This window comes from Nicotiana sylvestris, chromosome 9 (genome assembly GCF_000393655.2).
Source record: "Nicotiana sylvestris chromosome 9, ASM39365v2, whole genome shotgun sequence".
In the NCBI taxonomy this organism is placed as follows: Eukaryota; Viridiplantae; Streptophyta; class Magnoliopsida; order Solanales; family Solanaceae; genus Nicotiana; species Nicotiana sylvestris.
In genome coordinates, this window is record NC_091065.1 from 174,558,099 (window position 1) to 174,583,671 (window position 25,573).

The 25,573-nt window shown below is 37.2% G+C and overlaps 2 protein-coding genes across 4 annotated transcripts; one reads left to right on the forward strand and one right to left on the reverse strand.

Annotated features, from left to right (window-relative positions):
• Nucleotides 1-5,152: 5,152 nt before the first annotated feature.
• Nucleotides 5,153-9,754, forward strand: LOC104223478 (probable serine/threonine-protein kinase PIX13). The gene is made up of 6 exons (XM_009774931.2): nt 5,153-5,435; nt 6,188-6,519; nt 7,625-7,760; nt 7,846-7,988; nt 8,093-8,216; nt 9,026-9,754. Exons 1-6 carry the CDS (start codon nt 5,351-5,353, stop codon nt 9,460-9,462), a joined length of 1,257 nt encoding a protein of 418 aa, XP_009773233.1. The 5' UTR covers nt 5,153-5,350; the 3' UTR covers nt 9,463-9,754.
• A 1,415-nt stretch (nt 9,755-11,169) lies between these two features.
• On the reverse strand, nt 11,170-21,593 carry LOC104223477 (ubiquitin domain-containing protein DSK2b-like). Of its 3 annotated transcripts, none has more exons than XM_009774930.2 (8): nt 21,200-21,593; nt 14,616-15,374; nt 13,563-13,777; nt 13,312-13,425; nt 12,647-12,705; nt 12,375-12,403; nt 11,760-11,843; nt 11,170-11,660 (listed from the first exon to the last, which is right to left on the reverse strand). In XM_009774930.2, exons 1-8 carry the CDS (start codon nt 21,444-21,446, stop codon nt 11,512-11,514), a joined length of 1,656 nt encoding a protein of 551 aa, XP_009773232.1. In that variant the 5' UTR covers nt 21,447-21,593; the 3' UTR covers nt 11,170-11,511. The 3 variants fall into 3 exon arrangements, with proteins under 3 accessions (XP_009773232.1, XP_070012165.1, XP_009773231.1); XM_070156064.1 differs by having other exon boundaries at nt 11,760-11,840; nt 14,613-15,374; XM_009774929.2 differs by having other exon boundaries at nt 14,613-15,374.
• Nucleotides 21,594-25,573: the final 3,980 nt, after the last annotated feature.

Below are 25,573 nucleotides of genomic sequence, written 5' to 3' on the forward strand. Positions count from 1 at the left end.
ATCCCACGTGTTAGATTTCAGCACTGTCCAGTTGGACAAGGACTTGTCTTATGAGGAAGAGCCGGTAGCTATTCTAGACCGGCAGGTTCGTCAGTTGAGATCGAAGAGTTTTCCTTCTATTCGTGTTCAGTGGAGAGGTCAGCGTCCTGAGGCATCGACCTGGGAGCCCGAGTCCAACATGTGGAGCCGTTATCCCCATCTTTTTCCCGACTCAGGTACTTCCTTCTTATGTCCGTTCGAGGATGAACGATTATTTTAGAGGTGGAGAATATGATGACCCAAAAGGTCATCACTTGTGTTGCAAGTGCATTTAGTGTTTCGAGGCCTAAAAACCTCCCCTTTTCCCCACCTTAATTTACGTGCGTGGTCCAGACCTATATCCGGAAAGCCTTCTATGTGAAAATAAGAGAAATAGAAATTCTAGAGTTAAAAATTTGATTATGGTGGACTTTGGTCAACATTTTAAGCAAACGGACCCGGATCCGTATTCTGACGATCCCGGGAGGTCCGTAGTAAAATATGGGAAGCGGGGCGCGGAAATGAATTCCGAGGTCCCAAGCCTTAGAAATCAATTTTTGAAAGAAATCGCTTTACTGAATTATCTAAGAAATAAAGAAAAGAATTAATGTTTGAAACCATTATTATCGGGCCCGTGTTTTGGTTCCGGAGCCCGGTACAAACTTGTTATAGTATTTGAAAGATAACTGTGAAATTTGGTGAAAAACGGAGTTTATTTGACGTGAGTTGGACTTCCAGTTGAAGAGTTATGAACTTTGAGAGTTCTTGATGGAAATCTTGAGTTTTGAGGTTTAATTCATGACTTTACATGTTATTTTGGTGATGTGATCACACGAGTAGGTCCACATGATGTTTTGGAGTTAGTATGCACACTTGGTTTGGAGTTCCGAGGGCTCGGGTGCGTTTCGGGTAGGTTCCGGGATGTCGTAGGCTTAAAAACATAGTTGTTGCAGGTTCAGAGAGGTGGAAGACCTCTGAACAAACCAGTGCAGTCCGCACAAAGAGTAATGCTACCGTGGAGGGGCTTGTGCGGCCACACTGGATTTTGTGCGAACCACGGTGAGGGCTTTGCGGCCGTACTAGATTCTGTGCGGTCCGCGGTGAAGAGCACTTCACTAGTCCGATTTCGGAAGCCTATATCTTTTGATACATAAGGAATTTTGAGATGATTAAAAACAAAAGTTGTAGCCCTTTGCGTCTAGTTTTCAGAAACATATTGTAATAGGCATTTGGACATCTATAGAGAAAGTTATGGCCAAAATGCTAAGACTTGTCACAGTAGAACACAAGTAGTACTGTGCGGCCGCAGTTGATTTTGTGCGGTCCGCACAGGGCATCTGAGGGCAGTATATTTAGACGAGATTTTCATTTATTTTTCATTTTTCAAAACCCCAAAAACATAAGAGGCGATTTTTCAAACAACCTTTCTTCTCCAAATCAATTGTAAGTCATTTTTAACTAGTTTTCTTCAATCATTAACATCTTTTAACATGATTTCAACTTCAAATCAATGATTTTCATGGGGGAAATTGGATGTTTTGGGTAGAGCCTAGGTTTTTCAAAAATTTGGAATTTAGACCTCGATTTGAGGTCCGATTTCAAAGCAAATTATATATTTGAGTTCGTGGGAGAATGGGTAATTGGGTTTTGGTTCGAACCTCGGGTTTTGACCACGTAGCCGTGGGCGATTTTGACTTTTGGGTAAAACTTTGAAAAGCTCATTTTCATGCATTCAAATTGATTCAGAATTTATTGATGTAATTAAGTAACTTGTTGCTAGATACGAGCGAATTGGTGGTGAAATCAAGGGGTAAAGCTATAATTGAATCGTGAATTGTGTTCGTGGTATCGAGGTAAGTGTTTGGTCTAACCTTAGCTTGAGGGATTAGGAGTTGTGTCCTATTTTCTATTTGCTTCTTGTTGAGTACGACGTATAGGCAAGGTGACGAGTATCTATACGTTGGTGTCAAGCATGACCGCGAGTCTTATTTTGTGATTTTCATGATTCCGTTGTATTATTCATGCCTTGGTGAACGTTTCTAATTGTTGTATAAAGTTTGTGGAAAGAATTGTGACCTATGAACATTGAGGAGCGTTGGCTCAAGTTGTATAGCGAAATTGTGAAAGTATAAGTGACAATTGAAACTCTAGAGCATTGGCTCGAGTTGTGACGTGAATTGTGAAGTAAGAGTGAGAAAGAGAAGAGATCATTATGTTGCCCCCTTGCCGGGCTATTGTTGAATTGTGGTTCCCTTGCATTGTGTTCTTAATTGATATTACAGATGCTTAGGTTGATGATTCTTTGTGTTGGGTAGGGATTATGGGTATAGTTGAGGTAGTTAGGTGTCAGAATGAGGTTGGTTATAGCTGAGGTAGTTAGGTGTGGTGACGAGTTTGGTTATAGCTGAGGTGGTTAGATGTTGTAACGAGTTTGGTTATAGCTAAGGTAGTTAGGTGTGGTATCAAGTTTGGTTATAGTTGTTTCTCCCTTGCCGGGACGTGATTTCTTATGCTGTCAAATCCCTTGCCGGGACAGTGTAGACCTTATTGATCTCTTGTCGGGACTCTCGTTCTAATTGTAAATATTATATATGGATCGGGTTGCATGCCGCAACAACATTATATATGGATCGGGTTGCACGCTGCAACAACATTATATGTGGATCGGGTTGCATGCCATAACAACATTATATGTGGATCGGGCTGCACGCCGCAACAATATTATATATGGATCGGGTTGCATGCCGCAACAACTTTATATATGGATCGGGTTGCATGCCGTAACAATATTATATGTGGATCGGGTTGCACGCCGCAACAAAGATATAATAAAATGGGAGCGGGTGGTACGCCTACCACAAGACAAGTGAAATGGGAGTGGGTGACACGTTTGCCACGAGATATGAAAAGAAAGTGTAATCTGCATTTGTTCCCTTTTTCTTGCTAGTGGGTGGTTTTGATTCCTTAATAATTCGCTTGATATTCTGTTTTACCTGCTATTCCCCGAAGCATGTTTTCCCCTCCCAACTTTACTTGTTTATTTTTGTATTTCTTTCCCGTTGTATATAATTGCACTGTACAGGTTTATTTGGTAGTCTGGTCCTAGCCTCGTCACTAATTCGCCGAGGTTAGGCTAGGCACTTACCAGCACATGGGGTCGGTTGTGCTGATACTACACTCTGCACTCTTTTGTGCAGACCCCAGTGTTGTGGACTTCAGACCGTAGTGAGATTGCTGATTCTTGATCATCAGGCGACCCGAGGTAGTCTTGTAGGCGTCCGCAGACCTTGGCATCTCCTTCTATCTACTTTTATGTTTTTTACATGTATTTCCAGAAACAATGTTGTAATTAATTCTTTCAGACCTTTATTTGTAGTATTCTTAGACCGTCTATGAAACTGTGAGACCAGTTCTGGGTAGTCGAGACTCAAACAGTTGTAATAGATATTCATGTTCAGATGACTTATTGTTTTCTCCCGCTTATGTTATATTCTGTTGTTTAAATATTATTTCTTCGTAATTGTTAAAGAGAATAAAATTGGTAAAAAGGTAGATGGTTCAATAATTGGCTTCCCTAGCTCACATTAGTAGTCGCCATCACGACTCTCGAGGTGGGAAATCCGAGTTGTGACAGTTTTACCTCTGACGAGGCGAGGAGTAAGTCCTGAGACAAGGGGCGAAGTCCCACGGATCTTTAAATTTTACTAATTTCAAGAATTTTAAGATAATATAAAATAAAAATAATTACAAAAATTACATTAAAATCACAAAATTATAACAAATAATCTATTTAAAATATTCATAAATTATAATTCAACTATGAATAATACAAAAAGTTTGACATATATCATAATATTCAAATTAGTTGCAACATCGTTATAACTCAAACATCAAAAGTACGTATTCGATGCGAAATCTTATATGTATCTCTTAAGGAGTAATGAATCTTGAAAGAAATTCGATGTTATAATTCAGTATTTTTCTAAATACTCCTTTTATTTAATATGCTTTCTATTTAAAAGAGAATTTATATCAAAATATTATTCAAAATTTAAATATGATTCTCTAGCATCATTTATTTTTAAGTTTCAACAAGTTAATAAAGTGACACATAATTCACCATACTATATCATGATAACTAATTATTTATAAATACTAGCTAATACTGAGCTATTAAATTAATAAGTATTGTATTTCGTAAACATGAAAAATAATATTTAGGAAAATAATTATAAAGAAATTATGGACTAATATAATAAAGACATAACAAAAATTAATAAATAAGTACTTTTAAATAAAAGCTTTATTTAAAATTTACTATCATAGCAATCTTAGTGAGTGACATGCAATAAATTTTATTTTAATTATGACATAAAATACTCAACTTAATGATTTATGATTAAGAAAAAAGTAATTTTGAATAGTTAACGATTTATTAAGAAAATTTGAGGATTTACAAGGTTAGATACACACAATTGTATAAAGTTCTATTAGGCGAGCCCAGTACGTAAGGCGTTGGGCGTGTTCGGGGCGTAAGCCCCAACGGCCAAGGCGTAAGTCTCACGGAACTAAGCCCCACATGAGCCTAGGAGTGTTTTACGAGTGCCCCGCCCCAGGGCGAGTCCCGGGCGAGTCCCAATTCTGCCTTTTAAAACAGAGGATGAAACAAGGATTGCGGTTAACAGGGCCGGACCTACATATAGAGAAGACGGGTCATTGAACTCCATTAGCTTCGACAATATTTTAGATATATATGTGCATATATGTTGAAAATGTTTATATATTTTGCCTGAAACCCTTAAGATCAAAAGTCTGATGGCGTACTGATTGAGCAGTCCATGTGCCCCGGTAACCTTCAAATCCGAATTAGCCAAGACCCTAAAATATGTAGTAGATATTGGGTGGGAAACCAAAAAAAGAACAAACAGCAATTGGAACAGTAGATTACTCAAAGCAAAAACAAGAAACCATCCTAGAAAAAGCACAGAAATTACTGTTATAAAATATAGATAAATTTTGGCGCGTATATAAAGAAAAAATGGAGGAGAGCCAACGTACCAAACAATCTTGTTACATAGACAACATTAACATTTCCAAACACTTTCACTTTATGTTAAGTAAAAAAAAAGGCTTTAAAGCAATTCTTGGAAAAGTCCACCAAGAAACTAAGTCACCTTTTTCCATTTCATTGATAATATCTTTGAAAATTAAAACCATTAGTTTCTCCTTTCCATCCTCTTTCTTGTTTCTTTGGAATTTAATAAACCATTTTCAAATTGAATTATGGTAGTATTGAAGTGAGGGGAAAAATAAGGAGAAAGAATTGAATTTGATGGGGAATTGTTTTGGAGCTAAGCTCTCTAACTCTAACCCTAGTAGTACTCACCCCAGCTTCTCAGCTAGACCCTCTACTCCTGGTACTTTCTGCTTTTTATGCATCTATTGTTTTATAGTACTTAGAGATTTCTATTCTGGGTATTCTGGAATTTCCCTTTCTTCTTGTTCATGAGTCCCTTTCATCATAAGAGGCGGAGCCTGAATTTAAAGTTTATGAGTTGTGAATTTGCAACCGAACTATAGCTAGTTAGTGACTTACTGGGTTCGCAATTAAGTATTTGATTTTTTTAAAATACAAATACAGTGTCTAAGCAAAAAGCTAGTGGATTTGATCGAACCCGTAGGTAACACTCTCCCTCCGCCGTAGGTAACACTCTCCCTCCGCCTTCGTTTCATTTTATATGGCGGTATTTGATTATGTACGGAGTTTAAGAAAGTAGGAAAGACTGTTAGAACCTGCGAACTTAAATGTGTCATAGACATTTTTATAGCTATAACAGCATGTTATTAATGTAAAATGAGAAATTTAAAGTTAAAATTGCAAATAGAAAGGTGTCGTTCTTTTTAAGAACAGACTACAAAGAAAAGAGTGTCGTGTAAAATTGGATAGAGGGAAGTACTAGCTTTTCAGCATTCTTGAATTTCTCGTGAATGATTTGTTGATGGTCTTAATTCTTGTAATTATTGGGTTTTTTGTTCTTCTTTTCCTCCAGGTAGAGTTCTCTTTTTAGCTTGTTATGAATTAAGGATAATATTTCAATATTGTAGTTTTTATATTTTGCTGAGAGTCAGAAAGTTAGAATTAGACATTTACATGGTTGTTTTTGTGCAGACACATCAAAGAACTACAGCAGCGGCGTTGGCTATTCGGCCACAAGTAGCAGCATTGGAAATAGTCATTTCTCAGCTGCTGCAAGTGATGATACATGTTTGAATGGAGAGATATTGCCAACTCCAAATTTGAAGATTTTTAATTTTTCTGATTTGAAGTTAGCTACAAAGAATTTCAAGTCTGATTCAGTTTTGGGGGTCGGCGGTTTTGGGACAGTGTATAAAGGATGGGTTGATGAGAAGACCCTTGCTCCGGCTAAAGCTGGAATTGGAATGATTGTTGCCATCAAGAAGTTGAACTCTGAGAGTACTCAAGGATTCGAAGAATGGCAGGTATATAATTGAGATGTTTTGATACAACGATAAAGCAACTTTTCTTCAGCACATATTTAGACTCTTTTTGGATAAAGAAGCCAATGATTTGGCCTTTTCCCTTTATATTAAAAAAACTTTAAATTCACAAACATAGATACAAGTTGAGGACATGGCTGCAAAAATAAAAGATAATGTAGCTAGTTTGTGGCTCGTCATTTAGTCAATAACAAGGAGTTAGTTGTTCAATATGCTGAAACTTTGGGTATCCAATTTCGGTTAAATATCTATAGAATAACGTCTTTGTTTTGGAACATCCAGTAACAGACTTGAGTAATTGTTCCATCTAACAAACTTAAATTCCCATCATACTTGCTTGATGCAATTGAAGTAATGAAGAACTATGGTAAAATGTGTATGGTCTACGTGAATAGATTTGCATATATGTTTATCCTGTTATACTAATATTCTTCTCGATTCAGGTATTAATCAGATTTCTATTGCTTAATTTGCATGTTGTCAAGTAGAAAACTAAATGTTGACTTTGCTAGTTCACATTGCGCACGGATTGCTCATAAAATATGAAGGATAAGGTTTTAACAAAATTGTTTTGATTTGGTTCTTTGAAGATGCAAAGTTGGAAAAGTGAACAAAAAAAAAACCTAGAATTGAATTGCACTAAGCTGAAAAGGTTAGTGTTTGAGAATATGATTCTTACTCCAACACTGGATATGGTGGTTTATCTGTATATTTGCTGACACTTATTTGAGATGCCGTAAGCACAGAGTCTGTGATCGTTAATTCAATATTACTACACTTTTCCAATTTTCATTTGCCACAAGAATACATTTTATGTTGTCGACACAGTGAAATGTGTCTTAACTATCTATTTTACTTCTTATGACACCTTTTAATAAATTAATACACGTTTGCGTCCTGACCATATCGTCTATAGCCATTGGAGGTAACACGTTTTAACAATAACATTTCTAGTAGGTATATTCATCTGAAATTTTCCATTTTCTTTTTGCTTAATAGTAACCTATCTGTCGCCAGTTCTTCTGATCTATGCTTTCCAGTTAGATTTTTAAACGATGCTTATAATCCGTGTCAATTTGAAATGCAGTCAGAAGTGAACTTTCTAGGAAGGCTTTCGCATCCTAACCTTGTTAAACTACTGGGATATTGTCGGGAAGACAAGGAACTGTTACTTGTTTATGAATTTATGCAGAAGGGAAGCTTGGAAAACCATCTATTCAGAAGTAAGATGTTTGCGTTAGAAATTTAGTCGAACCAAAGCTACTTAATGATATGGTGCACTCACCTGCAATGTGTTTGTTTGCGTAGGGAGTGCCGCTATTGAACCACTTTCTTGGAACTTGCGGCTCAAAATTGTCATAGGAGCAGCACGAGGCTTAGCATTTTTACATAGTTCAGAAAAGAAAGTCATTTACAGAGACTTCAAGGCTTCCAACATACTGCTTGATGGGGTAAGATCTGCTTACTTGTGAAAAGTTTTTCTTCTCTAACTTTATTATACATCTATATTTGGCTATTTGTTGAAACTTTCTGCTTCGCACCTTCTGCTTTGTAGAATTACAATGCAAAAATATCAGATTTTGGCTTAGCTAAATTGGGGCCTTCAGGTGGAAACTCACATGTGACGACTCGTGTTATGGGCACATATGGTTATGCTGCTCCCGAATATGTTGAAACTGGTGAGCATTTTTTTGAGCCAATCTGCATGTGTTCTGAGACTATACTGGAAGCCCAACAATTAAATGATCCCGGATTTCCCTTACTATATATGGGGTCTAGAGTCTAGACTAGCACAAAGTTGCAAAACTAGCTCTGACCTTGACTGAAAGAGCGAACATTGATTTGGGATTTAAGTGGGTCGATGACCATAGTGCTTTATGGTAAGTTGGTTAATGAAGTTCAATTTTTTGTTAGATTCTTAGTGTACTTTTAAATAAAGGTGGCTCTCTCTGTCTGACAATGAACTTCACCTATATATATTCATCGGATATATTGGGGGTAACATAGGATATCTCTATTTTTCCCTGAGGGAATCTTTAGTATTCCCGCTGCATAGCTTTCAGTTAGCCACTGGTCATCAAATGAAATGGGAATAGCCCATCATCTTTACATAACTATTGGTTAGCTCGTTTGCTTTCTGCTCGAACAATTACAATTAGCTAAACAACCTTTTCTTTGTGTTATGCCATGGTTAAATTAGCATACTAACTGTAATTTCTTGCCTTTATTTTGTTATTATCACCTTCTTCATAAGTGATTCGTGAATAAACCTGTAGAACATATTCCAAGATCTTTAGGACAGATTCAATTATGCATGCTGCACTTTTATTAACACGTTTTTGAATATGGCCAATACCATGGCATCCACTTGCAAGTATAGATATTCCATTCATCTCTTGTAGCAGTTCACCTCACAGCAATAAAAAGCAAGAAGCACGAAAGCCATTTGCAGTATTACACGTTAATTAGGATGTTGTCGTGTTAACAGGCCATCTATACGTAAAAAGTGATGTGTATGGATTTGGAGTCGTGTTGCTTGAGATGTTGACAGGCTTACGAGCACTTGACACCAAACGACCGAGTGGACAGCAGAAGTTGGTGGACTGGGTGAAACCGATGCTGTCTAACAAAAGGAAGCTGAAGTCCATTATGGACGCTCGGTTAGAAGGCCAATATTCTTCAAAGGGAGCAACGCTTGCTGCTCAGATTACTCTAAAATGCCTAGAAGGCGACCCCAAGAATAGGCCTTCAATGAAAGAAGTAATGGACGTGTTGGAACAGATTGAAGCCATCAAAGAGAAACCAAAAGAATCCAGAAGCAAGTCTGAGCATTTTTCATCTCATCGCCACCAACAATCTCCAAGAAGTCGTCAGTCACCACGCCAGACAAACGACCGTGGCTTCAGTGCCGGATCTGGAAAATGACAAGTAGAACTGGGAGCAAATATGAGCTGAAGAACTTGGCCTTTGCTATGTGTTTATAAATTTTCTTTGTTTCTCATTTAGTTTAAAAGTTCATTATTCACTACTTTGTGGCATTTCAATTTTCTTAACTACAATTTTTTTTAATCTTTCACCTCTGTGTTATATCATATATGGCATAACTGTATTGTATGTGATTTATCAAAGGTACTCATAGAGAGCTTGACACTATTTTTGCTTCTGTATTGAGGAAGGTTCAGCAGAGTTAATTGGAGCAAACTTTCTTTTTATTTCATTGCACTGGCAAATGTGGTTGTAGCTGTTAGTTCTCTTGTTTCTTCTTTTAGTAGATTTTCCAGAGTTGTCTATTTGTGCATTTTTTTAAAGTCGTGGAGAGAAAAGTATAGCAATATTTGGTTACTATTTTTCATTCCTTCATCAATAATAACTGCATAAGTTATGCATTAAGGATAGAATATGGAATAAGAATGGGAGATTAGTAATACATGAATTAAAATAACTAAATGGCAAAAATTAACCCTCGTAACGGTAAGCAAACCTTGTATTCTTGTTTAAAAAATAAACACGCATTTTTAATATATACACTATATACTGATTTTAATACATCATACCAAATATCCAACAAGAAGCTGTCCTGATTGCAGTTTGTATACAGTTCAGGATTGGATTTGGCTGATACAAATAGACTATCTCATCGTAAGTCTGTTACAAGAAATAATCTATGCATCATTAATTCATTCCTACATCATTAATTCCTGCATTACTAATTCTTGCATAATTTGTCACTAAACCAAACTACTTAGTTAATTAAGCACCCTTTTTGTCCAGCCAGTTAAGTACAAGTCCACGTATCATTTTCAAAAAAAACTTTTGTGGAAGTGGAAATGAAAGGAAAGACGGTGAAACTGAAAAGGGCCAAAATTTTCCCTGAATTATACGAATAGAACACTTTCTACCTTTTACTGTAAGAATTTTTGGATTTTTCAATTTTTTTTAAAAAAAAATTCCTTTACCTGGAGTTGAAAATACGGGCAAATATGTGCCACTTTCGCAACGGCGAAATCTCGGATGACCCAAACCATCAACAGAGGGCATGAGTGTCCCATAGCGTATAGTGCAGGGGCAATATGGCCCTTTGCCGTTTATGCTTTTTCAAGCCATTCTGACAATATAACATGTGAAGCCTAATTATGATCAAGATCTTCCTTTTGCTATAAAGGAAACTGAACCATAAGTTCACAGAACGATTTGTATGGCCTTCTGTAGTATAAGCAAACCTGAAATTAACAACCACTCGGCCTAACATCGACTGTCTGTAAAAACAACTAAAGATTTTTCATAACTCAAAGAACAAAAACCTGCACATTAATACTCCAGTAGCATACAAACGCTGAAACACATTATGCAGCTATTTGAATAATAAATTCAGTGGACTGAGATATATGACAACAACAACAACAACCCAATAAAAAAGGTAGTGTGTACGCAGACGTTACCCCTACCTCCGAGGAGTAGAGAGACTGTTTTTGATAGACCCTCAACTCAAGAAGACGAAAAGAGACAATAGAACAGTAATAACAATAGAATAATAAATCCTTACCCCTACCTCGGGGAGGAGTATAGAGGCTGTTTCCGATAAACCCTCGGCTCAAGAACACGAAAAGAGACAATAGATCAGTAACAACAACAGAATAATAAATCTAGTGGACTGAGATATATGACTATGGCTGAAAATTAAATAGTGTCCAGAAAATCTGAGGTCGCATGGAGGCGGAGAATAGATAACATTATATTAAACTAATTATGAAACTGACTTTAACATCTCATGTATGGGGAACTCAAGAACTAGATCTTTCATCACTTTCTTTTTTAGTCCAAGTGAAAAGAGAACGGGCAGACGATGAGACGCGGATCCAAGTACTAAAATTTTGAATATTTATCTCCAGCATGATATGACGCTCCCTTGTGTCCAAAATCGATCAATTCACCGAGCCATCAGTTGCTGTGTTGTCCTATAGTCAAATACTGACACTACTGTCCAGAATTTCCAATAAGTCGCTCTACTGCAGCATGAACATTGCCTGCAGTGGCAATCAGTGCCCGGATATTTTCTTGAGTGTCAAAGAAACCCATTTCTTGTAACTGAGTTAGCTGAGTAGCATATAATTCCTCTGGGGGCACTACAACAAAACATCAAGAGGAAAATTGACAAATTGGTAAGTCGGAGGGAAAAAGAAAGAGAGAAATGTTGAAGAACAAAAGAGAGAGATAAAAGTAACCATTAGATCTGTTAGGGACACCCAAGCCCCCCGTCTCAAGTCCACCAAACATGTTCATCAGCATTTCCATTCCGTTGTCACCTGCTGCAATTATTCAAACCACCACACGATGTGAGTTGACTTGAGCAGAATCCATACACAGAAATTGCATTAACTTTGTCCTTCAACCCTGAATTTTATATGGTATTAAGTCAAAATAGATTCAATAGTTCCCTATATCCATTGTATCACTGACAATCAATAGCCATCTATTTAACAACCTGAATAATGGTTCCACAGTCAAGAATCCAGTTTGAAACCCAAATTCCATATGTCAAATAAACTAAGATACACAATGTCTCTGCAACGTAGATAACAACATGGACAAATTGAGTGTCTATTTACAAATGAAATGATCTATGATGAGTTTGAAAGTTGAAGGTGTGTATTGTTCTCAGTGGACCCTGTTTGTGCCAAGATAGAGCAAACTTTTGAAACAAAAATGTTAAGAAGAATTATGTCCCCCAAGACAACATTATTTAACGAAGAGACCAGCTATCATGCAAACTAATTAGGAATGACTGATCGCAGCGATACGATTATCAAGTTGGAAGAACTGAAGAATGGGAAGTTTACCTGCTCCACCAGCATTTTGACCCACTTGTCTGAAAGTAGAAAAAGGGAATTGTCAGCACAGAAAAGTAGGAGTAACAAGTTTGTCTTTCTTCCTTCCATATTAGATAGATTTTTTCCATCCAAAGCAAGTAAAACAAAAATATGTCAAGTTCTCTTTTCTTCAACAAGGGTACACTCCGAATGGTGAGAGTTGAAAATTCAAGTGAATAGACAACTCGTGTAAGATAAATTATGAAGCATTTCTCCAGCCAAGAAAATAGGTCCCAACTTACTGGTTTGTTTGCTGTCGCCAAGCTTGAGACAAAAGCCCATGCTGAAAAGTCATAAGTTGCTAAAAAGAAAGAAAAGATATAGAAGTCAAAAAAGACAGATGGATAAAAACAAAGGAACACCATAACAAGATAATCATACACTGATCGAGCGCTATACTCAAATCTCAGACACACATCAAAAGCCCTCTTTTTGCACCCTTGGCCCAATAACCCCACTTAAACCCTAAAGAGCTTCTCTTACCCAACAATGGCAGCCTTACCCCACCTTTTTCTTATTCCTCTTTGTCAGATTTCTAACATAGAACTAGGGATTCACAAACAGGTGTAATGTCATTGTAAAAGAAGAATATAGAAAAAAGTAGATGAAAGTTTTTTGTTTCTTGGTAGTTAGTACCACCTGCCATTGTATGTTTTTTCCTTTAGACCATTTGACATCCGATGTTCACTTCTATTTGGTAAACGGTCTCTTTGGTCCATATTATATTTCCTTTTTGGTTTATCTTGCAGATGAATGCACTCCTCTTGAGTGTTATTAATGATAAAACTTTTCGTATTACCAACCAAAAATGAATGGGATCACCCACACTATTCAGTTGCTACATATCATACACCAGATGCATATTTTAAGCAAGCAAGACCTTCCAACTATGGCAAGAATTCTTTACCTGCATTGTCTCAGGTGATGTCAATTGACGAATAAACTCAGGATTTTGCATCATTTCTCTAAGATGGGAGTTGGAATCGAGCATGCTTCTTAGCTGTGGGTTCAGCCCTAAAACCTTATCACACAGATTAAATGAGAAGCTTGATGAGAACTTTCTGTCAAACAGACAAAGAGGAGCCAAGGGAAAAACACATACATCCATAAACTAAACGACTGCATGCAAATTTTCAGTCAGACCAAATAAATAAATACCTGGTTCATGTACTGAGGATTTGAAAGGAGAGATTGCATCATCTGTGAGATCGCAGGGTTCTGCATCATTTGATTTAGAGAAGTGGTATCTGGCATGCCACTTAGCATTTGCTCCAAACCTGGGGAAGCAAGTCCACCTAAGCCACCAAGTGGTGCAGCCCTAGTATCGGCAACAGTATTTGACCTAGCAGGGGTATTGGCTTGGGCAGCTCCAGCTGAAAAAGTCAAGGTATGAGTAAAAACAACCCAAGCCATGCAACTTATGGAGATGAAACCATATACCTCATACTTATCCAACAACATGACTTCATTAGAAATTATAGTTCATAAATAAAGCAATAACATAATGATTAGCCATGAATCCTAAGAGTACAACATAACTGTCTTTAACATGACGGATTAAAAATGCTTTAAATCAATACTAAGAAGCTTACAAGAAACTGTGAAATATTTCAATGGACGAAAAGTAAAACGAACAAAAGTTTCTTTTACAGTCAGCAAATTTTAATTAGAAATTTATAGTGCTTTGATGACCATTAAATTTTGTTATGCGATAGGGATATGAGAGCACAAGTTCTAAACACAAATTGCACAAGTAGGATTTCATGGCCAAACCTTAGCAGCAAAGATGCATGAATTATCTCCAGACGCACAAGAGAAAGAGATAAAGTTAGCTACTAATTGCAGGAGAACCTCAAGGTCAACAAAACAAGAGATTAAGTCAACAGTTTAACTATTTCAAGATGCATTGAAGAGAAACAAAAATCAGTGCACAGGATCAAGTTAGATTTTATCTCATGTTACTTCACTTTTGGTGCAAACAGGAATATCCAAATGAGGCAGAAACTTTACTCCCTCTAAGTTAAAAAGAGGGCTATACAGTTGGCTTTTTTGCTCACTTGTACAGAAATCTTCAAATCTCAGCACTACCTTTGTGCTGGTTTATGACTACAATTATTGCCATTTCAATTTCCTTTATAAAAAAAAGGTAAACAGTTTAACTCTAGCTAGTCAAAAACAATTAAAGAACAAGAGCTGGTAAAAACTAACTGCCTGCAGATGCCCAAGGATTAGGAAGTGGATTAGTATTAGGAGCAGGCGGATTATCAGTTGTCTCAGAACCGGAAGTTGGAGGATTATTTGACTGGTGTCTGCCTTGCCCACCACCTTGTGCTCCCAAAAGAGCTGCAAACGGGTTAGACCCCACATCATTTCTCGTATCTCCAGACAACGTTGTTGCATTTAGGAGTGGCTCTTGGACATTTTCGTACATACGCCTCAGCATGTTAAATCCCTCAGGAGAAGATTCAATATTGCTCATGGCCCTGTCAGTATTGCGCATCATCTCACGCATAAGTTCAGGGTTTCGTGCAGCCTCCATTGTCTGTCGAAGAGTAGCAGGATCATTGAGTACGTGAGCAAGCTCGGGATTACGCTCCATGATCTCTCGCATTTGGGGATTATTCATGATCATGTTACGAATGGTTTCAGGGTTATTCATTAAATTCTGAACAAGAGGCATATTCAACATATCTCTCATCATGTTGGGGTTTTGAGTCAACTGCTGCTGGACCTGCTCAAAATCTGGAAGTCCAGCTCCAAACAAACCACCACCACCACCACTTCCAAGACCAGGAAACAGTGAAACTCCCAGGCCCGATCCCGGAAATGGCCCACCTACATTTGAAGCAGCATCTCTTGGTGCATGCTGATCTGTATTTGGACCTCCAGCATTGGTTGAACTTGCAGGGTTTGCAGAGGGAGCTGGGCCAGAACCTCGAATTAAATGCACAGTGTGATCCGCCTCCAGACCTATCAAGCACAAAGTTAAAATAAGCTAGATAACTAAGATTACCACTCTGATAGCTTGATAAAATGTGAATGCAGATACGATAGCAGATGCAAGAGAAGCCCCGCACCGGAGTTGCTAATAGTTTAACAATTCTATACGCTAATCTTGAACATTTTTGAAGTGATTATTAACCAATAGTGATCAACTTGACATGTGTCAGAGTATCTTCATGTAACAAACAATGCAGACTTAGAAGTTAACCACAGGGAAAAGAAGATATTCCGTCCATGCAAAACTGAGCATCCCAAGGAGGGTGGAACCACACATTACATTCAACAAAGAGTCACAAAAGCCCCACTTTTACACCCTTCTCACTCAATAAGAAAAAGAAGATATTCCATCAATACCAAACTGAGTATGCCCAGGAATGTGGAATCACACATTACATTCAACAAAAAGTTGCAGAAGCCACACTTTTCACCCATCTCGCATCACAGTTTTGCAATTCTAATAATATTAAACCAAAAAATTCCAATGGCATCACATCTTTCCTCTATGTAATAATCCGTTTTTCCAATCAAAACTTGTACAAAGTCAAACATTATGATAGAATGAACATTGTAATGTAACAGAAAAGACCTTATGTCTCTTAGAATTTACAATTTTTGGCACTTTCGGAAAAAATTACCAAATGTATGGTTTTGAGTTTTATCTTCTATGCAAAAAATGTAATAAACACAGATCCTTCTTTTCAGACAATTTATAATAACATTTTGAATTCCTGAAAGACCGGGTAAGACGCTTTTTAGTTATAAATGGTCTACTAATACAGTATAGTTTAACAATAGCTTCCCATAAGTCAAAGCAATTACTTAGAACCTTCTAATTACCCCCTCAATCTGTCAGACACTTGAGGCTACAGCAGTGTACACATCCTACTATTCAGTTTCCAAATTGCTGTCACTAAGTCAAGTCAAACAAGATACTACTCCATCTCCCGTGTCAGCATGTGCAACATTAGTACGTAACAATCCAACATCAGCATAGAACTTCCAATCAATCGATTTCAAAACTAGGACTACCCCTCTAATATGGCAAACAGCTCGTGCACGCATTCTTGCACATTGAACAAATTATTAATCCACTCCTCCCAAGCAGCAGCTCTCTTTCACCCTGGTAAAACGTTATCAAGTAAACCAAATGCCCATGTTCTTTTTATCAAGAAAAGACCCACGTTGTTTAACAGTAGATACCAAAAGGATATTAGCAAACAATACTATTTGCCACACATATTGAAGCCAATAAAGCTCATTTTCTTCATCTTTGCTCACCTTCAGTGGATAAGCCCCAAATCCAATTATCAGACAGTAAAAGCATTACCAGTCCCATTACAAGCATAATAATAGGTACAGATTACATATTATAACCTAAAAAAAATCACAGGAGCAACTACTACTATGCCTCTATTCCAAGCTAGTTAGGGGCGGCCAACTTAATCCTCAATATCTATTCCACTCCTCCATTTGTCGATTTCACTCTAATACTCAATAGTTTAATACAAGAGTCCATAATTACATTACATTCATTTTCCTTTTCAAAAAGTATAAATAAATACAAGAGCTCATAACCAAATCAAAATCGCAAGTTATCAATCCCCTATCCGAAGAAATGTATATGACCATACGGGAGGCTCTTCCCCCGACCCTGCACATACGCGGGATGCCTTGTGCACCGGACTGCCCGTTTACCGAAATCAACCAAGAAGGTCGGGGGATTTGAATAAAACAAAGGGAGACACGGACAGTCAGGAATCTGGATTAATGAACTTGAACGGTGATTTAAGGGAGTAAGTATAACAATCTAGCTGAAGGAGAGAGAAAGGCATAACACAGAATTCCGGTTTTTCCCAATCCTTCACACCATTCTTCTGATTTCCTTTCTCCTCTTCTCAATTCTTCTAATTTCTACAGATTCGCAAGCTTCATCTAGTTGTTCAAAGTTCCATTTTCATTATTGTTTATTTCTCTTTCAGTTCAATTACCTTTGTGGTTTTTTTTAAAAAAAAAATATTGAGTAGGCCAAAATAGAGTAATTAGGAGTGCAAATTCAGTGATAGGATGCATGAAGCAGGAGTGGAAGTGAAGATTGATACACAAGTCATCCCAAAAGGGATAGTTTCAAGTACCTTGGATCTGTAATCCAAGGCAACATGGAGATTGACAAGGATGTTATTCGTAGAATTGGAGGGGGGGGGGGGATGAAACGGCAGCTCGCTTCCGGGGTTCTGTGTGATAAGAATGTGCTACTGCTACCAAGACTTAAGGGCAAGTTTTACAGAGTGATGATTAGACCGACTATGTTGTATGGGGCTGAGTGTTGGCCCGTCAAGAAGCCACATGTCCAGAAGATAAAGGCAGCTGAAATGAGGATGTTAGATGGATGTGTAGACATACCAGCAAAGACAAGATTAGGAACAAGGTTATTAGAGACAAGGTGGGAGTGGCATCTGTAGAGGACAAAATGCGGGAATCGAGGTTGAAATGGTTCGGCATGTTCAAAGGAGAGACATAGATGCCCGGGTCAAGAGATGTGAGAGGATGACCATGGTGGATCTGAGGAAGGGTAGAGATAGCCCAAAGAAGTACTGGGGTGAGGTGATTAGGCAGGTCATTGCTCCAGCTTACCGAGGACATGACCCTCGATAGGAAAGGGTGGAGGTCGAGAATTAGGGTTGAAGGTTGACATGTAGTCGTTAGTGTCTCTTAGGCTTACCAGTAGTACTATTACTATTCTTGTATTTTCTTATTCCTTGTTCTTTATTATTACATGGTGTGTCATTCGCTTCGGTTACCTTATTTCATTGTTGTTTCTATTGTTTGTTGCTTTATTTTCACTGTTCCTTGAGTCGAAGGTCTATCGGAAACAACTTTTCTACCTTCACAAGATAAGGGTAAGGTTTGCGTACATATTACCCTCTCCAAACCCCACCTATGGGATAACACTAGGTTTGTAGTTGTTTTATGGTAATCTAAACCTACCAACCCCTCTTCCCTAGAGGTCAAAAGTGGCCATCTCCGTTTTGCTCCCTTGATGAATGACTTGAACTCCCAACCTCAAGGTCGGAGGTGGAGGGAGCTTTCCAATTAAGCTATCCTTTCTAGTCCCTTTGTTGTTTGAATTTTTTTTTTAATGAAGTAATTGTCTTCAATAAGGGCATCAAGAAGATGCAAAATAGTTAGAAAATAGAAGCAAAAAAGCAAAAGACTTGTTAGTTCCATCACACACAATAAAACCTTGAGGAAGAGTTGAACAAGTTGGTTCAAAAGGGATCCGTTGAAGAGTACCTTGAGAAGGTTGGAGTCCTTGGAGTACAGATGATGATCCACACTCCAACACTCAATGATGCCTACTTCCTTTCAAGATTCACAGGTGGACTCAAAAAGAAATTAAGATGGCTATCAGGTATTTCGAGGAACCACTTTGACAAGGCAGTTAAGCAGGCAAGGTCGCAAGAAAGGCTACTGACGCTTACCTAAAAAGAAGCAAAGTGGTCTTTAAAACTTCTACCCCCTAGCTGCATTCTCAGCCCATTCATAAGCCTAGTCAGCATACTACAATCTAAATATGCTGGAAATTGATCAATGACAGTGTAGTTGATGGAAATGTGCCTACTGGTGCCAAACTTTCACATGGTTCGACTGCTTGGGCTGATGTTAACGTGTATGTGGCAGAGAATTCTATTGCTTCAATCCATAGAGATATTTTGACAATATTGCTATTGCATCAGGAAATGAAAGTAGTAATGGCCTTTTTTCTCATGGCCAAGGAACACATGACATGGTTGAGATCAAACAAGAGGTAGTAGGTTTTCCTTAAGATTATGGTGGTAGTACTGAAAAGCATGCTGGAACAACTCCAGACCACAGGGAGCTATCTTACTTAGCAAACAAAAATGGAAAAATCAAGAGCTTTGCAACAGAAGTTAGGAAGAATTGAGCGTAAGGATGATGGGACTGACAATAGGGGAAGGCTAAGGATTCTGAATCCAAGGAGACTCATTATATTCCGGAAGAGGTGTTGAAAAGGGAATTACACCCAACCATTTACACTTGTCATGCTTTGCTTCATGACATGTGGGAAAAGTGAATAGTTCTTCTGATTCTGATAAGCTGCTAAATAAGAAGTTACTTGCCAGTTTCTGTGTTGGTTACAAAATTCACACTCTATTATGCACATCGCCCTAGGGTGCTATCTATTCAGGCTCTTTGTCTTCCATGCATAAGGGACCTTCAGCTGAAGGTGAACGGAAGCGTTGGGTATGTGTTCGGTATAATAAATGCAAATTTCAGATCATGGAGATGAGGGCTATTGGAGGAATCCACCAAGATTGTCTCCCAACCCCAATTTTAACCACCTCTTGTTACCCATTATGAATTCTATCTTAGTTTATATTTTATTGCTTTAATTATGAGTAGCTAGACTAATCTCTAGGTTGTGAACCAAATCTATGTTGTTTAACTAATGGGTAGTTGATTACTTGCTTTATCTAGATTGGGTTTATTATTATCTACTTGAATCTGTGTTCATTTGGCTAAATTAAGTGGATACCTACACTAAATCATTCCCGGTTAGCTGGGTCTTGCTTAGGAAAGTAGATTGAAGCTTGGGTTGATCTAATTACCCAAGGAATTGGAGATTGCTGGGAATAGCTAACCTCATCCCTGTTTCTTACTATATTTAGTTATTAATGCACTTCTGGCAGCTAGGAATGATAATTGGAGTAGGCCCATCAACTATCGGGGTATTTGGCATCATATAAGGCCAGAGTAATTAGACTTAGGCTTAACTACAACCAAAATTTCTCCTTGTGGATTCGACTTGGATACTATCCAATATATATTGAGATGATTGTTTTTTTCTAATTAGAGGACACAGTTCGACGTTGTCAGCGCATCTAAGGGATTAGACCACATCCCTCGTATAAAAACAATGAAATTATTGTGAAAAGGCATGAATATCTCTCTCTCTCTCTCTCTCTTGTTCGTCTCCTTCTCTCTCTTCATTTCCTCTACAATTCCTCTTCTCTATTCAAGTGTTCTTCATCATCTTCTTCAAGTTTTCATTGCATCCTAGCTGATAGTCATAGCTAATTTTCTTCTTCTACATAAGAGTGGAGTTCGTTGGTCGAATTAATGCAGACGTTTGAGTGATGTTCTTAGATTGAGTTTGCTTCTTAGTTCTATTTTCTGCACTTTCATTATAGCTTCTTCTTTCTATTTGAGCGGTAATTCCAGTTTACTGATCAGTATATATGAAGTACTAAATCGCTGAGTGCTAATTCTGTCATCTCCATTTGAATTCTGAATTATTACTATTGTGGAGTCAAATATGGGTAGTACCAAGGTTGTTACATCATATTTCAATACAAATTCCAAATATATTAAGAATTTAAGTTCCTCGCACAGACGGTGTAAAAAGATATTTACACAATAAGTAGAAAGTATTTGCAGGTAACTCTATTTAATAGCATTAATAACTAACCTAAAACAAAAGATAAGTAATTCACTATAACAGATTAAATTACACTCGAAGTGTAAAAAATTCAGTGCATATAACTTAAATCAATATATTAATTGGATTCCAGTTTTTTAATATTATCAGACAATTTTATCCGGTGGTAGCATGTCAGTTACCATTTTTACCAGATTACCAATTACTGATGTTTATCATTTATCAAGAGATTTCCCTGTAATTATCTAATTAGTGAACTGATTAATTACGCACCAGCAGTTGATCATCTCCACTATCGAAAAAGAAAAGTAAAAAAAGTGTATAATTAACGTACCGTAGCTTTCGAGTGTTTGCTCGTCTTTTAAGATACGGCCTTTATAGATCAATCTCTGATTTTCAGCAGGAATGTTTGCGTGCTGTACAAGAATAGACTTGAAGGATCCTACAGTCGAATCGAGGTTAACTTTCACGGAGAATTTCGAGCCGTTGGAACATCGAACGTTGATTGTAACACCTTCGCCGGCAACAGCACCGGCGCCGGTGTTATTCTCCTTGTTTGAATCGCCGCCGACCATACTCATACTCCTCCTCGTGTGTAATTTGGGAGGTGTATTTTGGTAATTTCAATTGTTTGAACAGGAAAAAGAGTGCAAGAAATTGAAGCCCTATATGGGGAAATTTCACAATTCGCAGGCAGCTAGATATTAGAGACTAGAGAGAGACAAAGACAGAGATGCTATAACTTTTAAATCTTTTTTCCAGTAGAAATATAGAAATGTTACAAAGACCACGTAAGATACGTGTTCCTATGCTAAACCAAAAAGTTATTTAGTGGGCGTTTCGACATAAGAATTGTAAAATTCCGAAGAAAAAAAAATTAAGTGAAAATGGTATTTGAAAATTAAAGTTATATTTGGATATGATTATAATTTTGTGTTGCTTTTGAATTTTTGTGATTGATCTGACTGAAAACTTTGAAAAATAACTTTTTGAAATTTTTTAAATTTTCGTAAAATTTAAAAATTCATCAAGTGAAAATTAGAAATTTTATGACCAAACATTGATTTTGGAAAAAAGTGAATCTTTTTAAAAAAAATGAAAATTTTATCAATGCCTCACATGCTCTTTAATTATTTTTCCTATATTTGTTTAAGACCGTGGAAAATTGAACTAGGGATGAAATCAAATATTCACTATGTATAGACAATAATATTTAGTTATTAGAAAAAAATTGAGGAAAGGTATAAGTATTCTAAACTTTTGATCACACTCAACTATGCCTTATAAAAAGGACTAAGCGGTCGTTGCAAATATAATCCGGCTTACAAGTCCGGAGTAGAATCCCACAGAAAACTAAGGCTTAGCTACAACTGTTCAATATTAACAAGAAGACAAACTTGAATAATTCCTAACTTATAGATATTAAGATTCTTGTATTTAACTAATTAACTAATAAATTAAAATAGTAAATTAACAACTAAAGATACTAAGGGTTAGAGTCAAGATTAAGGAGGTCTAGAGTTATGATTTTCCTAATTGTCGGAATCCTTCCCGCTACGTTTTCTATAAATTCGCCTAAGTCTTCTCTATCAATCATGAGCACTATGACTGTCGTAACTCTCTCCCGAGTAATTACAACAATATACTAGGCATATTCTCCCGAATTACGCTAGCTAGCTTTAATTGCAGCTACTTAGATCGCACCCAATGTTTCGTTATCCCTAATCTCACCTTTAAACCCTCCGTATTGATCCCTCATATATGTTAGGAGTGATGTTGTTCAACAACTACCTAAATATGCACTCTCTCCCGAGTAATACACATTAAATAGGCACAGTCGATTGAGGGCCCTTCAACCAACCACAATAATAACGTAGTTGAACAAATAGAGAAAATACTACGACAAATCTATATTAACATAACAGGAAAATCATCCTCCAATAGGTTCCATCAAAACCCTAGATAACAAATTAGCTATTCATAATAGTATGCATAACTACAATACTAGAATTCATAATCAATAATGAAAATAGGAAGAAGGAAGTGAAAAACTCGTAGAAGAATCTTCCGTCTTGCTCCCAATGTGTTCTTGCCTCCTTAGGTCGAATCTCTCGTCTCCTTAGCCTCCTTAGGTCTAAATTATGTCAAAGAATCCACAAAGTAATATTTTCCATGTATATATACCAAGTAGGATCGGGGCCAGACGAAAATACCTTCTCCCGCGTGAAATAGGACAATTACTCTATAAAATTTGTACAGGCGCGCCGCATGGGGCGACGCACTGTGCGGCGTGGCAGTGGGGAAGTTCAGAGAGCTGTTACCTGACAGACTATTGGAAAATTGCACAAATGCGGCACACTGTGCGGCGCGGTAGTGGGAATTTGCAAAAATACAAAAAATGAAAGTTGTATCCCATTCGAATAGCTTTCCAACGATATATTGTGGAGCCCAAACAGAGTTCTGAACGAAAAGTTGTGTGTATTTTACTAGACAATGCACCGCATGCCCGCTCGATTCTTTGTTTCGTTCTTAACTATCATCCGTTGATCCCCGAACACGATCCCGGCTTGATTCTTTGAGCTTTTATTCAAACTTCAAAGCTCTGAATCGCTTGAATTCATTCCATACTATCTACATAGCTCGGAATCACTCATACAAGGCATAAAATACACAATTTAGTGAAAAACACTAACAATTAAAGCTCAAACTCAATTAAAATGAAGTACATTAGAATGTAATAAGCGACAAAAATACGTAATTATAGCCGATCATCAACACCCCACACTTAAACCATTGCTCGTCCTCAAAGCAATCAAACTACACTTTATATAGACACAACCTTTTTAAACAACTCTCCTAACTCATTACGCCAAGAATATTTAAAATAGACTAAGCACAATAGTGTAACATCTTCACCTCAAGAATTGACTCACAAGTACCACACATTATTCACAACTCACCCACTTACTCTAACATAGAGGTCACTGACATTATCTTTCCTTCTTGAATCAAGTGCCCTCACACAAAAAAGAGAGAATAGTTCCACACACACAATAAAATTTAAGAACAATTAGGAACTCAAGATAGAAAGAATTCACTCCCTCTCAGAAATAACATTCATATGCCACGAAAGATGCACCATAGGCTTGCCCGTAGTGTACTACTATACTAATCGAGCTCATTCAGTCTAGGATCAAGTAGGATTGTATTTGGTTGTAATGTAGGCTGAGGGACGGGTAGGATACATTTAGATATAAGAGTGACTATACCTCCCTAAGCACTTTAATACATACATTTTAACATTTAAAACACCACTTATATCCAACCAAAACTCTACCTTCACATCAATGTATATTACCACATTATTCTTTAAGCACAATTACATCAAGAGTTACCACTATCAAAGAATATTTTTCGCAACAATACAACTATTTCTTTCTTTCTTTTTTTTTTACTTTTCCAATTCAAGTAGCTCTTACTTTTTCAAAACAGTGCACCTTTTTTCCTTATTTCATTAGTTCCACTCAAAAGCCAAACCAACCGCCCCACACTTTAACTTTTACAAAGTTCATAATAATTCAAGTGCTCATGAGAGGTTAAAAGGTTCAAATAGATGGTTAATTCAAACAAATGAGTAAAGCTTGTAATGTGGCTGCCAAAGAAATACGATTACAGGCTAAAAGGAGTTAACTACGATACATAACAATTAGGCGATTAAAATATATATATCTGGTTCAACAAAGAAACGTCTATATTACTTCCAAGACTAAACAAAACTACTATTTTGCTTTGCAAATACACGAGGCAAGTTCTAGACATCAAATGCAATGCATAGAATAACACAAAACCTTACACACATATGGCACATAACTCACTCAGGATTGGACTCATTAAGACACTCTAGTCAAAGTAGTTAAGCAAAGTTAAGATCATACAATTTAAGTTACTTCTACAAGAGTCAAAAACTGAGCGTAAGCATTACAACCAATGTACTCACTATTCTTAAGGCATAACAAATTCAAGAGATATCGCTGCAATTCAAAACACAACACAAGTTTTCCTATTTCTAACAAAAAATAAAAACTAACTACACCCGGTTCAAACAAAACCCTTGGAAAAGAACCGCGACACAAAGAAAAACCAAGGAGGAATTACTATACTACCTACAAAGAATTTTTTTTTTAGACTTAAATCTCTCAATAAAATTGTCTAGGATATCCATCATCGGGAAAAGTCCAATCCCTTTTTTCTTCGTTTTTCTAAAAAAAAATCAATTAAACTAACACAACTAAAATAACATAGAAAGTCACCGAGACAATCTCCTCACCCCACACTTAAAATTGTGCATTGTACCCAATGTACACCATACTAATAAGAGGGTAAAAGAAACTCCCCGGTAGGCCAAAGGCCGGAGCACTAGTAGCTCATGGGGTACTCAGACTTCTCCCACGCTTAGTTCTTCATGCGGGTACCTCACACTTAGTTCCAACCATCTGGTTTACCGTTGCATCCTTCCAATAGCTTTGCTTTCCATGCTCCTAGAAAATAAAAAATCGACACTGTAAGCACGTGATTTTTGCTTCACGGGAATTACTCCAAAAGAAAAGAAAATCAAAAATATATGCATAAGTGTTTTTGTCATTGAGTGATTTTTATTTAATGTGTGGTAATTATTGTAAGGTGTTAACCAATGTGTGTGTAATTGTAT